Below are 15514 nucleotides of genomic sequence, written 5' to 3' on the forward strand. Positions count from 1 at the left end.
CTGTACAGTAGAACAATAGAACGTCATGTTACTGTACATAGTAGAACAATAGAACAATAATGTTACTGTACACAATAAGCATGTTACTGTATCAGTAGAACAATAGAACGTCATGTTACTGTACAGTAGAACATCATGTTACTATAATCAAATAGAACGTCATGTTACTGTACAGTAGAACATCATGTTACTATACAATAGAACGTCATGTTACTGTACAGTAGAACATCATGTTACTGTACAATGGAACATCATGATATTGTACAAGTGGGACTTCCATGGTCATTATTTACTCAAGCATGGAAAATATTTTGTGTGAAATGTTATGTTAAATTTGGTCTGTTCGCAAAAATATAGCTATGTCTATTCCAAAAGCTGTCGTACCTGTAGGAAGTTAAAACTTACATTTCCGGATGATAAATACAGCACAGTTTTATTTATTTATGCACCATATGAAAGATTAATGAAAGATACCCTTTTACATGTTTGATGGTTCATGTGAAAAGGGGAACAGGAGAAAGGGTTATCAAGTAGCGTCTCTCTCTAACGTGATCCAGACTCTCTGAAAGCTGTTGTTTTCCTTCTCATGTGCCCTCAGGGAAGTTCTACTGTGAGCTGCACTCTGAACAACTAGAGATGGAGAACGGGGAACAATGCCCATCCGTTCAGGTGGGTCTCTGTTCTGAGTTTGAGCAGATGGGAAATTAAACCGTTCTGTTGCATACCATGTTGCCAGCTTGTGGCTTACTTGTCTATGTAATACATTGCTTTTGACTCACAAGACTAGTTCATTTCCCAGGACATTGTGCTTTAACCATTCATTTATAGAGGAATGTTTAATCACATAATACAATGCCAATGATACAGTGCTTCTTCCATTCATTGAATTTCTTCCCTTCCAGAATACAATAGAAGATCACAATGAGAAGGAGAGAGGTGTGAATGGGATCTCCAGTGAAGAGCACTCACCTTGTCCCTCTGAAGATGATGATGAAGAGTACTCTCTAGACTTGGGTCTTCCTAAACCAATGGCTCCTCAGGGTGAGGAACACCCCAGCAGCAAACAATCTAATCCTGTAGAGGAGCCCCATGTCCCACCAAATCCACCCATAGACGTTTTCCTGGAGAAAGGGTTTAAGGCCAGTGATGTGGAGGAAGAAAAGGAGGGGAAGGAGAGGGTCGAGGATCCCCCCGCATACCCCCCGACCCCTGTCCCAAAACCTCGTCTGTCTTGTTCGGAAATCCCCAGCCCTCAGGCCTCCCCTCCTGTACCCAAACCACGCACCGTCCTCCCCACCCCAAAAAGGGACATGTCACCGGCCCATGTAGGGGAGAAGGGGTCCCTCGGAGCAGCAGGAGAGAAAGGGACCCCCAAGTCAACCCCAGCCCCTGACTCCAGGGCGAAGCAGTCCCAGCGGAAGCTGCAGCTCACTGACAAGGAGAATAACCAATTAGTCAACCTGAGCTTCAGCCTGGACTCTGACTCAGAGACACCTGGTTCTTCCTCCTGCTCCTCTTCAACAGCCACAGCAGGGTGTCCCAGCCCACCCAAATCTCCAGGTATTCCTCCTCTCTATTATTGATTTTGTTTGTTTTGATCTCTTCTACTGTGTTTTAACTGTAAGTGTTAGGATTTTAAATGGGGAGGAGTTTTCACGGGTATGACACTACAAGCATGGCACACCTGTATTTGGGGAGTTCTTCGCTACAGATCATCTCAAGCTCTGTTGGGTTGGACTAGCTCAGGTTGACTGCACAGCTATTTTCAGGTCTCTCCAGAGATGTTCAATCGGGTTCAAGTCCGGGCTCTGGCTGGGCCAGTCAAGGACATTCAGAGACTTGTCCCTAAGCCGCTCCTGCGTTGCCTTGGCTGTGTGCTTAGGGTCGTTGTCCTATTGGAAGGGGAACCTTCCCCCCCAGTCTGAGGTCATGAGCGCTCTGGAGCATGTTTTCATCAAGGATCTCTGTAGATTGCTCAGTCCCTGCTGCTAAAAAAGATCCCCACAGCATGATCCTGCTACCTCCATGCTTCACCGTAGGGATGGTATTGGCCAGGTGATGAGCAGTGCCTAGTTTCCTCCAGACATGTCGCTTGGTATTCAGGCCAAAGTGTTCAATCTTGGTTTCATCAAAACAGAGAATCTTGTTTCTCATGGTCTGAGAATCCTTTAAGTGCCTTTTGGCAAACTCCAAGTGGGCTGTCATTTCCCTTTTACTGAGGAGTGGCTTCCGTCTGGCCACTCTACCATAAAGACCTGATTGGTGGAGTGCTGCAGAGAAGTTTCTCCCATCTCCACAGAGGAACTCTGGAGCTCTGTAAGTGGCCATCAGGTTCTTGGTTTGGCCGGGCGGCCAGCTCTAGGAAGATTCTTGGTGGTTCCAAACTTCTACCATTTAAGAATGATGGAGGCCACTGTGGTCTGGGGGACCTTCAATGTTGCAGAAATGTTTTTGTACCCTTCCCCAGATTTGTGCCTCGACATTATCCTGTCTCTGAGCTCTATGGACAATTCCTTCAACCTCATGGCTTAGTTTTTGCTCTGACATTCACTGTCAACTGTGGGACCTTATATAGACAGGTGTGTGCCTTTCCAAATCATGTCCAATAAATTTAATTTACCACAGGTGGACTCCAAGTTGTAGAAACATCTCAATGAGGATCAATGTGAACAGGATGCACCTGAGGTCAATTTCAATATTAATCAATATTAGAATAAGGCTGTAATGTGGAAAAGGTTAAGGGGTCTGAATACTTTCCGAATGCACTGTAACTCCTTTTGAGGTATGATGATAAGTTATGTTCAAAATTACCACAGTTGGTAGCGTGAGGGTTAAATCGAGTTTGATTTGAGGTGCAGATTGCCAGGAGGAGGAGGGCTACTGGATTGGGGGCCCGAGGCCGGCGGGACACATCCGGGAGCTCAGGAACCGCCGCTGCTTCAGAAGGAAAGAGGAGCCTGAGGAGGGCCAGGGTCAACACGGCAGGGTCCGCTCCAAGTTCTCCCCCTGGAACCTCTCCTCCCCTCGGCCGAGGAGGGACTACCGCTTCAGCGTCCTCAACAGCCAACCAGGTAAAGCTCCCTGTAAAGTGGTGTGGTTGGACTGTCTCAGCTTTGCCACAGTATTTATCTATCTATTAAATAAATAGCATGTATTTGTATAGGCTTTGTACAGCAACAGTTGTCACAAAAGTGCTTTCCAGATACCTGACCTGGATCCCCAAAGAGCAACCAGCAGTTGTTGATTCCCATGTTCTTCATATCTGTCCTGAATGAATTGTTTTATTTCTTTATCTTCACAGAAGTACACTATCACCACAGTGTATCCGAAGATGGTGGTGCTGCTGCTGCTGCTGCTGCTGCTGCTGCTGCTGCTGCTGCTGCTGATGATGATGATGATGATGATGATGATGATGATGATGATGATGATGATGATGATGATGATGATGATGATGATGATGATGATGATGAGTTGGATATGTTTGGAGTAGATGGCATGGATTTATATGATGATAAGGTAAGGACTGGGACTTGTTTAGCTGGCATTTTAATTCCATCTATGGAATTTCATTATATATACAGTACCAGTCAAAAGTCTGGACACACCTATTCATTGTAGAATAATAGTGAAGACATCAAAACTATGAAATAACACATATGGAATAATGTAGTAACCAAAAAGGTGTTAAACAAATCAAAATATATTTTATATTTGAGATTCTTCAAAGTAGCTACCCTTTGCCTTGATGGCAGCTTTGCACACTATTGGCATTCTCTCAACCAGCTTCATGGGGTTGTCACCTGGAATGCATTTCAATTAACAGGTGTGCCTTGTTAAGTTGTGGAATTTATTTCCTTCTTAATGCATTTGAGACAATAATTTGTGTTGTGACAAGGTAGGGGTGGTATACAGAAGATGGCCCTATTTAGTAAAAGACCAAGTCCTTATTATGGCAAGAACAGCTCAAATAAGCAAAGAGAAACGACAGTCCATCGTTACTTTAAGACATGAAGGTCAGTCAATCTGAAAAATTTCAAGAACTCTGAACGTTTCATCAAGCGCTATGATGAAACTGGCTCTCATGAGGACCACCACAGGAAAGGAAGACCCAGCGTTACCTCTGTTGCAGAGGATAAGTTAATTAGAGTTAACTACACCTCAGATTGCAGCCCAAATAAATGCTTCACAGATTTCAAGTAACAGACACATCTCAACATCAACTGTTCAGAGGAGACTGCGTGAATCAATCCTTTATGGTCGAATTGCTGCAAAGAAACCACTACTAAAGGACACCAATAATAAGAAGAGACTTGCTTGAGCCAAGAAACACAAGCAATGGATATTAGACCAGTGGAAATCTGTCCTTTGGTCTGATGAGTCCAAATTTTCRATTTTTTTGTTCACAAGTGCTCAGCATATGTGGGAACTCCTTCACGACTGTTATAAAAGCATTCCAGGTGAAGCTGGTTGAGATAATTCCAAGAGTGCAAAGCTTTTATCAGGGAAAGGGTGGCTACTTTGAAGAATCTAAAATATATTTTGATTTGTTTTTTTAGTTACTACATGATTCCATGTGTTATTTCATAGTTTTGATGTCCTCACTATTATTTTACAATGTTGAAAATATTAAAAATGAAGAAAAACCCTTGAATGAGTAGGTGTGTCCAAACTTTTGCCTTGTACTGTATATTATTATTATTATTATTATTATTATTATTATTATTATTATTAGCTACACAAACACTCACACTTAGTCTGCTGTGTCTAGTTCCAGATCGTCCCTTCAGACCCTGTGAAGGCTGAGAAGCTACAGCTGATGAAGATGAGGACTTTGGCGCGTCGGGCCAAAACATCTGAGATGCAGCGCTTCCACAAAGCCCAGGTCAGTTCACAGTTCACCAAGTTATCTAATCAGCTCTGCTTTGGGATAGTTAAAGGGATACTGCGAGATTCTGGCAATTAAGCCATTTTTCTACTTACCCAGAGTCCTATGAACTCGTGGTGGATACAGTTTTTATGTCTCTGCGTGCAGCCATTGCGCTAACACTAGTTAGTATTGGTTCGTGAAACTACCTCTAACTTCCTTCATACTGCATGCAGAGACATCAAATGGCTACCCAGACTATTTTCATTTCCCCCCCCCTTCTACGCTGCTGCTACTTTTTGTTATTATCTATGCATAGTCACTTTAATAACTCTACCTACATATTACCTCAATTACCTCAACACCGTTGCCCCTGCACATTGACTCTGTACCGGTAACCCCTGTATATAGCCTCGCTATTGTTATTTTAATGCTGCTCTTTAATTATTTGTTACTTTTATCTCTTACTTTTTTAGGTATTTTCTTAAAACTGCATTGTTGGTTAAAGGCTTGTAAGTAAGCATTTCACTGTAAGGTCTATACTTGTTGTATTCTGCGCATGTGACAAATAAAATTTGATTTGACATACAAATGGTATCCACGAGTTCATCTGACTCTGGGTAAGTAAAAAAAATTGCCAGAATCTCGCAGTGTCCCTTTAAAACTTCTTATGGCTGCAATCCCGCTACCGGGATCGATATGACAACAGCCAGTGAAAGTGCAGGGCGCCAAATTCAAACAACAGAAATCTCATAATTAAAATTCCTCAAACATACATGTGTCTTATATCATTTTAAAGGTAATCTTGTTGTTAATCCCACCAAAGTGTCGATTTCAAATATGCTTTTCAGCGAAAGCACTACAAACGATTATGTTAGGTCAACACCAAAACACAATAAGCACAGCCATTTTTCCAGCAAAAGATAGCAGTCAGAAAAAGCAGAAATAGAGATAAAATGAATCACTAACCTTTGATTATTTTCATCAGATGACACTCATAGGACTTCATGTTACACAATACATGCATGTTTTGTTTGATAAAGTTCATATTTATATAAAGAAAATCTGAGTTTACAGTGGCGCGTTACATTCACTAGTTCCAAAAACATCATCGTTTCAACAGAAATACTCATCATAAATGTAGATGATAATACAAGTTATACACATGGAATTATAGATATACCTCTCCTTAATGCAACCGCTGTGCAGATTTCAAAAAAGCTTTACGGAAAAAGCAAATCATGCAATAATCTGAGACGGAGCTCAGAACAATAGCCAAATTAGCCGCCATGTTGGGGTCAACAGAAACCAGAAAATACATGATAAATGTTTCCTTACCTTTGATCAACTTCATCAGAATGCAGTCCTAGGAATCCCAGGTCCACAATAAATGTTTGATTTGTTCGATAATGTCCGTTATTTTTGTCCAATTAGCTACTTTGGTTAGCGCGTTTGGTAAACAATTCCAAAGTCACAAAACGCGTCCACTATAACGTGACGAAAATGTCCAAAAGTTCCATAACAGTCAGTAGAAACATGTCAAACGATGTACTGAATCAATCTTTAGAATGTTGTAAACATACATCTTGAATAACGTTCCAACCGGAGAATTAGATTGACTTCAGTTGAGCGATGGAATGGAGCTACCTATCACGTGAACGCGCATGGTCAAAGCATGGTCAGCTCGTGGCAGTGGTGACTAATTCCTGTCTCCTTCGGCCCCCCTTCACATTAGAGTCATCAGACAAAGTTCTATTGACTGTTGACATCTAGTGGAAGCCGTAGGAAGTGAAAACTCATCAATATCTCGCTGTAATTTCAATGAGAGCTTGTTTGAAAATCTAGCACCCTCAGAAAAAATCCAAACAGGAAGTGGAACTTCTCAGGTTTTTTCCTGCCATATGAGTTCTGTTATACTCACAGACATAATTCAAACAGTTTTAGAAACTTCAGAGTGTTTTCTATCCAATACTAATAATAATATACAAATTTTAGCAAATATGACTGAGGAGCAGGCTGTTTCCTCTGGGCAACTCAGTGCACCTTTTATCCAAGCTACTCAATACTGCCCCTGCAGCCATAAGAAGTTAACACTGGACGCAGTATTGACGATTGCTGCTTATCCAATATTACCCATCTTCTGCTTGTACTCTCCAGTCTATCCAGAGGCGACTGGAGGAGATCGAGGTGACGTATAAAGAGCTGGAGGATAAAGGTGTGGTGCTGGAGCAGGTACTCAGAGGAGAGGAAGGTGGGAACCCAGACAGATCCATTTGCTCTAACTAACACAATGACCACTAACAATAACTTGGAAAATACTGACCTGAGCTTGCCCTGAACAACAGGGATTTGACTTTTCATCTTTGATCCTTTGATATTCTGATGGAAGTAATTACACCGAAACATTGGTATTTGGTTAACTTTAGTAAGCCAGCAATGTACAGCTGGATTTTTTATTCTTTCAATCTTCAGCAATCATATACAGTGCCTTCGAAAGTATTCAGACCCCTTGACTTTTTCCACATTTTGTTACGTTGCAGCCTGAAATTCAAAAATCATGTTAAACACTTATTGCACACAGAGTAAGTCAATGCAACTTATTATGTTACTTGTTAAGCACATTTTTACTCCTGAATTTGTTTAGGCTTGCCATAACAAAGGGGTTTAATACTTATTGACTCAAGACGTTTCAGCGTTTCATTTTTCATTTATTTGTAAACATAATTCCACAGCAAAAAGGTGCAATACCCCATAATGTCGAAGTGGAATTATGTTTACAAATTAATTAAAAATGAAACGCTGAAATGTTTTGAGTCATTGTTATGGCAAGCCTAAATAAATTCAGGAGTAAAAATGTGCTTAACAAGTCACGTCAGTTAGCATGGACTCATTCCGTGTTCAGTAATAGTGGGTAACATGATTTTTCAATAAATACCTCATCTCTGGACCCCACACATACAATTATCTGTAAGGTCCCTCTGTCGAGCAGTGAATTTCAAGCACAGATTCAACAACAAAGACCAGAGAGGTTTTCCAATGCCTCGCAAAGAAGGGCACCTATTGGTAGATGAGTAAAAAAAATAACAGCAATATACCTTTGAACATGGTACAGTGCATTCGGAAAGTATTCAGACCCCTTGACTTTTTCCACATTTTGTTACGTTACATCTTTACTCTAAAATGGAATAAATAGGTTTTTCCCTCGTCAATCTATACACAATACCCCATAATGACTCAGCCAACATGTGTATATATATTTTTGGGGGCTGATTTATAAAAAATTAAATAAAAACATATCACATTTACATCAGTATTCAGACCCTTTACTCAATACTTTGTTGATGCACCTTTGACAGTGATTACAGCCTCGAGTTTTCTTGAGTATGATGCTACAAACTTGGCACACCTGTATTTGGGCAGTTTCTCCCATTCTTCTCTGCAGATCTTCTCAAGCTCTGTCAGGTTGGATGGGGAGCTTTGCTGCACAGCTATTTTCAGGTCTCTCCAAAGTTGTTAGATCGGGTTCAAGTTCGGGCTCTGGCTGGGCCACTCAAGGACTTTCAGAGACTTGTCCCGAAACCACTCCTGCATTGTCTTGGCTGTGTGCTTAGGGTCGTTGTCCTGTTGGAAGGTGAACCATTGCCCCAGTCTGATGTCCTGAGCGCTCTGGAGCAGGTTTTCATCAAGGATTTCTCTGTACTTTCCTCCGCTCATCTTTCCCTCGATGTGGAGTAGTATTCCAGTCCCTGCCACTGAAAAACATCCCCACTGCATGATGCAGCTACCACAATGCTCCAAAGTAGGGATGGTGCCAGGTTTCCTCCAGACGTGAGGAGGCCAAAGAATTCAAGCTTGGGTTCATCAGAACAGAGAATCTTGTTTCTCATGGTCTTAGAGTCCTTTAGGTGCCTTTTGGCAAACTCCAAGCAGGCTGTCATGTGCCTTTTTACTGAGGAGTGGCTTCCATCTGGCCACTCTAGCATAAAGGCCTGATTGGTGGAGGGCTGCAGAGATGGTTGTTCTTCTGGAAGCTCCTCCCAGCTCTGTCAGTGACAATTAGTTCTTGGTCACCTCCCTGACCAAGGCCCTTCTCCCCCGATTGCTCAGTTTGTCCGGGCGGCACTGTGTTCATAGGGACATTCAATGCTTCCCCAGATCTGTGCCTCGACACAATCCTGTCTTGGAGCTTTAGGATAATTTCTTCGATCTCATGGTTTGATTTTTGCTCTAACATGCACTGTCAACTGTGGGACCTTATATAGACAAGTGTGTGCCTTTCCAAATCATGTACAATCAATTGAATTTATTACAGGTGGCTCCTATCAAGTTGTAGACACAACTCATGGATGATCAATAGAAACAGGATGCACCTGAGCTTAATTTGGAGTCTAGTAGCAAAGGGTCTGAATACTTATGTAAGTAAGGTATTTCTGATTTGTATTTTTAATAAATGTGCAAAAATGTCTAAACATGTTTTCGCTTTGGCATTATGGGGTGTTGTGTGTAGATTGATTTTTGTAAAATTCATTTTACAATAAGGCTGTAATACTTTCCGAATGCACTGTATTAATTACGCTTTGGATGGGGTATCAATACACCCAGTCACTACAAAGATACAGGTGTCCTTCCTAACTCAGTTGCCGGAGAGGAAGGAAACCGCTCAGGGATTTCCCCATGAGGCCAATGGTGACTTAAAAACAGTTGCAGAGTTTAATGGCTGGGATAGGAGAAGACTGTGGATGGATCAGTAACATTTTAGTTACTCCACAATAACCATAATGACAGAGTGAAAAGAAGAAAGCCTGTACAGAATAAACATATTCCAAACATGCATCCTGTTTGCAATAAGGTACTAAAGTAAAACTGCAAAAACTGTGGCAAAGAAATTAACTTTATGTCCTGAATACAAAGTGTTATGTTTGGGTCAAACACAACATATCTCTGAGGACCACTCTTCATATTTTCAACCATGGTGGTGGCTGCATCATGTTATGGGTATACTTGTCATCGGCAAGGAATAGCAAGATGGCGCCGACAAAGATGGTCGCCTCGCTTCGCGTTCTTAGGAATCTATGCAGTATTTTGTTTTTTATGTATTATTTCTTACATTGTTACCCCAGGAAATCTTAAGTATTATTACATTCAGCCGGGAAGAACTATTGGATCTAAGAGCAATGTCAACTTACCAACATTACGACCAGGAATAACCACCACCCAGGACAATGGATCTGATCCCAGTAGGCGACCCAAAACAACGGCGTCACAGAAGGGGCAGACGGAACGGTCTTGTGGTCAGGTTTCATAGACAGGCACATCGCTCACCGCTCCCGAGTATAATACTCGCCAATGTCCAGTCTCTTGATAACAAGGTAGACGAAATTCGAGCAAGGGTTGCCTTCCAGAGAGACATCAGAGATTGTAACATTCTCTGATTCACGGAAACATGGCTCACTCGGGATATGGTATCAGAGTCGGTACAACCACCCGATTTCTTCACGCATCGTGCCAACAGAAACAAACATCTCTCTGGTAAGAAGGGCAGGGGTGTATGCCTTATGATTAACGACTTGTGGTGTAATCATAACAACATACAGGAACTCAAGTCCTTTTGTTCACCTCACCTAGAATTTCTTACAATCAAATGCCGACCGCATTATCTACCAAGAGAATTATTTTCGATTATAATCACAGCCGTGTATATCCCCCTCAAACAGATACCTCGACGTTCCTGAAATAACTTCACTAGACTCTATGTAAACTGGAAACCATATATTCTGAGGCTGCATGTATTGTAGCTGGGGATTTTAACAAAAGCTAATCTGAAAACAAGGCTCCCTAAATTTCATCAACATATCGAATGACTCGAGCTAGCAGCATTATTGGTCATTGCTACTCTAACTTCCGCGATGCATACAAAGCCCTCCCCCGCCCTCCTTTTGGGAAAATCTGACCACGACATTTTGTTGTCCCCAGCCTATAGACAAAAACTTAAACAGAAACGCCCGTGCTCAGGTCTGTTCAACGCTGGTCCGACCAATTGGATTCCATGTTTCAAGATTGCTTCGATCATGTGGACTTTGATATGTTCCGAATAGCCTCAGGCAACAACATTGATGTATACGCTGACTCGGTGAGCGAGTTTATTAGCAAGTGCATCGGTGATGTTGTTCCCACAGTGACTATTAAAACCTTCCTTAACCAGAAGTCGTGGATTGATTGCAGCATTCGCACAAAACTGAAAGCGCAAAGCACTGCTTTTAATCATGGCAAGGCGACCGGAAACATGACTGAATACAAACAGTGTAGCTATTCCCTCCGCAAGGCAATCAACAAGCTAAGCGTCAGTATAGAGACAAAGTAAAATTACAAAAAGAAAACCAGCCCCGTCGCAGACAACAACGTCTTGCTCCCAGACAAATTAAACAACTTCTTTCCTCGCTTTGAGGACAACACAGTGCCACTGACACGGCCCGCTACCAAACCTGTGGGCTCTCCTTCACCATGGCCAACGTGAGTAAAACATTTAAACGTGTTAACCCTCGTAAGGCTGCTGGCCCAGACGGCATCCCTAGCCGTGTTCTCAGAGCATGCGCAGACCAGCTGGCTGGTGTGTTTACGGACATATTCAATCAATCCCTATCCCAGTCTGCTGTGCCCACATGCTTCAAGTGGGTCACCATTGTTCCTGTCCCCAAGAAAGCTAAGGTAGCTGAGCTCAACGACTATCGCCCCGTAGCACTCACTTCTGTCATCATGAAGTGCTTTAAGAGACAAGTCAAGCATCATATCACCTCCACCCTACCTGATACCCTAGACCCACTCCAATTTGCCTCCCGCCCAAATAGGTCCACAGACGGCACAATCACACTGCACACTGCCCTAACCCATCTGGACAAGAGGAATACCTATGTAAGAATGCTGTTCATTGACTACAGCTCAGCATTTAACACCATAGTTCCCTCCAACAACTCCATCATTAAGCTTGAGACCTGGTCTCGAGCCTCTGCTCTGTGCAACTGGGTCCTGGACTTTCTGACGGGCCGCCCCCAGGTGGTGAGGGTAGGAAACAACATCTCCACCCCGCTGATCCTCAACACTGGGGCCCCACAAGGGTGCGTTCTCAGCCTCTCATGTACTCCCTGTTCACCCATGACTGCGTGGCCTTGCACGCCTCCAACTCATCTCAAGTTTGCAGACAACACTACAGTGGTAGGCTTGATTACCAACAACGACGAGAAAGCCTACAGGGAGGAGGTGAGGGCACTCGGAGTGTGGTGTCGAAAAATGAAACCCTCACCTCAACGTAACAAAGCAAAAAGGAAGATGATCGTGGACTTCAGGAAACAGTAGAGGGAGCACCCCCCTATCCACATCGATGGGACAGTAGTGGAGAAGGTGGAAGAGTTTTAAGTTCCTCGGCGTACACATCACGGACAAACTGAAATGGTCCACCCACACAGACAGTGTGGTGAAGAAGGCGCAACAGCGCCTCTTCAACCTCAGGAAGCTGAAGAAATTTGGCTTGTAACCGAAAACACTCACAAAATTTTACAGATGCACAATCGAGAGCATCCTGTCGGGTGTATCACCGCCTGGTACGGCAACTGCACCGCCCTCAACCGCAAGGCTCTCCAGTGGGTAGTGCGGTCTGCACAACGCATCACCGAGGGCAAACTACCTGCCCTCCATGACACTACAGCACCCGATGTCACAGGAAGGCCAAAAAGATCATCAAGGACAACAACCACCGAGCCACTGCCTGTTCACCCCACTATCATCCAGAAGGCGAGGTCAGTACACGTGGATCAAAGCTGGGACCGAGAGACTGAAAAACAGCTTCTATCTCAAGGCCATCAGACTGTTAAACAGCCATCACTAACATTGAGTGGCTGCTGCCAACATACTGACTCAAATCTCTAGCCACTTTAATAATTAATAATTTGATGTAATAAATGTATCACTAGTCACTTTAAACAATGCCACTTTATATGATGATTACATACCCTACATTACTCATCTCATACAGTGGGGAGAACAAGTATTTGATACACTGCCGATTTTGCAGGTTTTCCTACTTACAAGCATGTAGAGGTCTGTCATTTTTATCATAGGTACACTTCAACTGTGAGACGGAATCTAAAACAAAAATCCAGAAATTCACATTGTATGATTTTTAAGTAATTCATTTGCATTTTATTGCATGACATAAGTATTTGATCACCTACCAACCAGTAAGAATTCCGGCTCTCACAGACCTGTTAGTTTTTTCTTAAGAAGCCCCCTGTTCTCCACTCATTACCTGTATTAACTGCACACTGTTTGAACTCGTTACCTGTATAAAAAGACACCTGTCCACACACTCAATCAAAACAGACTCCAACCTCTCCACAATGGCCAAGACCAGAGAGCTGTGTAAGGCCATCAGGGATAAAATTGTAGACCTGCACAAGGCTGGGATGGGCTACAGGACAATAGGCAAGCAGCTTGGTGAGAAGGCAACAACTGTTGGTGCAATTATTAGAAAATAGAAGAAAATAGAAGAAGTTCAAGATGATGGTCAATCACCCTCGGTCTGGGGCTCCATGCAAGATCTCACCTCGTGGGGCATCAATGATCATGGGAAGGTGAGGGATCAGCCCAGAACTACACGGCAGGACCTGGTCAATGACCTGAAGAGAGCTGGGACACAGTCTCAAAGAAACCATTAGTAACACACTACGCCGTCATGGATTAAATCCTGCAGCGCACACAAGGTCCCCCTGCTCAAGCAGGCGCATGTCCAGGCCCGTCTGAAGTTTGCCAATGACCATCTGGATGATCCAGAGGAGGAATGGAGAAGGTCATGTGGTCTGTGATTCAAAAATAGAGCTTTTTGGTCTAAACTCCACTCGCCGTGTTTGGGGAAGAAGAAGGAGGAGTACAACCCCAAGAACACCATCCCAACCGTGAAACATGGAGGTGGAAACATCATTCTTTGGGGATGCTTTTCTGCAAAGGGACAGGACGACTGCACCGTATTGAGGGGAGGATGGATGGGGCCATGTATTGCGAGATCTTAGCCAACAACCTCCTTCCCTCAGTAAGAGCATTGATGATGGGTCGTGGCTGGGTCTTCAGTATGACAACGACCCGAAACACACAGCCAGGGCAACTAAGGAGTGGCTCCGTAAGAAGTATCTCAAGGTCCTGGAGTGGCCTAGCCAGTCTCCAGACCTGAACCCAATAGAAAATCTTTGAGGGAGCTGAAAGTCCGTATTGCCCAGCGACAGCCCCGAAACCTGAAGGATCTGGAGAAGGTCTGTATGGAGGAGTGGGCCAAAATCCCTGCTGCAGTGTGTGCAAACATGGTCAAGAACTACAGGAAACGTATGATCTCTGTAATTGCAAACAAACGATTCTGTACCAAATATTAAGTTCTGCTTTTCTGATGTATCAAATACTTATGTCATGCAATAAAATGCTAATTAATTACTTAAAAATCATACAATGTGATTTTCGGGATTTTTGTTTTAGATTCCGTCTCTCACAGTTGAAGTGTACCTATGATAAAAAATTACAGACCTCTACATGCTTTTTAAGTAGGAAAATCTGCAAAATCGGCAGTGTATCAAATACTTGTTCTCCCCACTGTATGTGTATATACTGTACTCTATACCATTAACTGCATCTTGCCTATTCCGCACGGCCATCGCTCATCCATATATTTACATGTACATATTCTTATTCATCCGTTTACACTTGTGTGAATAAGGTAGTTATTGTGAAATTGTTAGATATTACTGCACTGTTGGAACTAGAAGCACAAGCATTTCGCTACACTCGCATTAACATCTGCTAACCATGTGTATGTGACCAATAAAATTTGATTTAATTTGACTATGGAGTTTTTTTTAGGATAAAAAGAAATGAAATGGAGCTAAGCAAAGGCATAATCAGAGAGGAAATTCTAGACCAATGCACCTTTCAGCAGGACAATAACATAAAACACAAGGCCAAATATACACTGGAGTTGCTTACCAAGACAATGAGTGGCCTAGTTACAGTTTTGACTTAAATTGACTTGAACATGGCTGTCTAGCAATGATCAACAACCAATGAATAATTGTTTTTAAGAATAATGTGCAACTATTGTATAATACAGGTGTTCAAATCTCTTAGAGAATTATCCAGGAAGACTCACAGCTGTAATCGCTGCCAAACGTTGATTCTAACATTTATTGGCTCAGGGGTGTGAATAGTTATGTAAATTAGATATTTCTGTATTTTGCAATAAATTAGCAAAAATGTCTAAACATGTTTTCACTTTGTCATTATGGGGTACTGTGTGTAGATGTGTTAAAAAAAAATATATATATAATATTTAATCAATTTTTTATTCAGGCTGTAACACAGAATTCAAGGGGTATGAATACTTTCTGAAGGCACTGTAATCCTCGTCCATATTTTCACCAACAAATGGTGGAAAATACTTTTGACATTCACCCTCTGTTTCCTCCCCCAGACAGCTGTGGTTCTCCTGGGATGATCGACCAGTGGGTCCATCTGGGTCACCAGAAGAACACTCTGGTCTCTGAGGAGTCAGACCTTATAGTGGCGTAAGTATATAGCCCTGTTTTATTTTTTTGTTTGTTTTTATTCATCACATTTCAA

General features: G+C 42.6%; 1 protein-coding gene across 2 annotated transcripts in view; it reads left to right on the forward strand.

Moving 5' to 3' along the window:
• The window catches only part of LOC111966756 (F-actin-monooxygenase mical1), a 53333-nt gene that overhangs the window by 31826 nt on the left and 5993 nt on the right, over positions 1-15514 (forward strand). The window contains exons 18-24 of one of the 2 annotated variants that reach the window (XM_023991666.2): positions 599-669; positions 903-1560; positions 2853-3071; positions 3302-3516; positions 4769-4882; positions 7022-7115; positions 15366-15459. In XM_023991666.2, coding sequence (XP_023847434.1) covers positions 599-669; positions 903-1560; positions 2853-3071; positions 3302-3516; positions 4769-4882; positions 7022-7115; positions 15366-15459 — 1465 coding nt within the window. The remainder of the gene's footprint in view (positions 1-598; positions 670-902; positions 1561-2852; positions 3072-3301; positions 3517-4768; positions 4883-7021; positions 7116-15365; positions 15460-15514) is intronic. The other variant, XM_023991667.2, reaches the window with a different exon arrangement.

The sequence above is a fragment of the Salvelinus sp. IW2-2015 genome, linkage group LG7, assembly GCF_002910315.2.
Source record: "Salvelinus sp. IW2-2015 linkage group LG7, ASM291031v2, whole genome shotgun sequence".
Lineage (NCBI taxonomy): Eukaryota > Metazoa > Chordata > Actinopteri > Salmoniformes > Salmonidae > Salvelinus > Salvelinus sp. IW2-2015.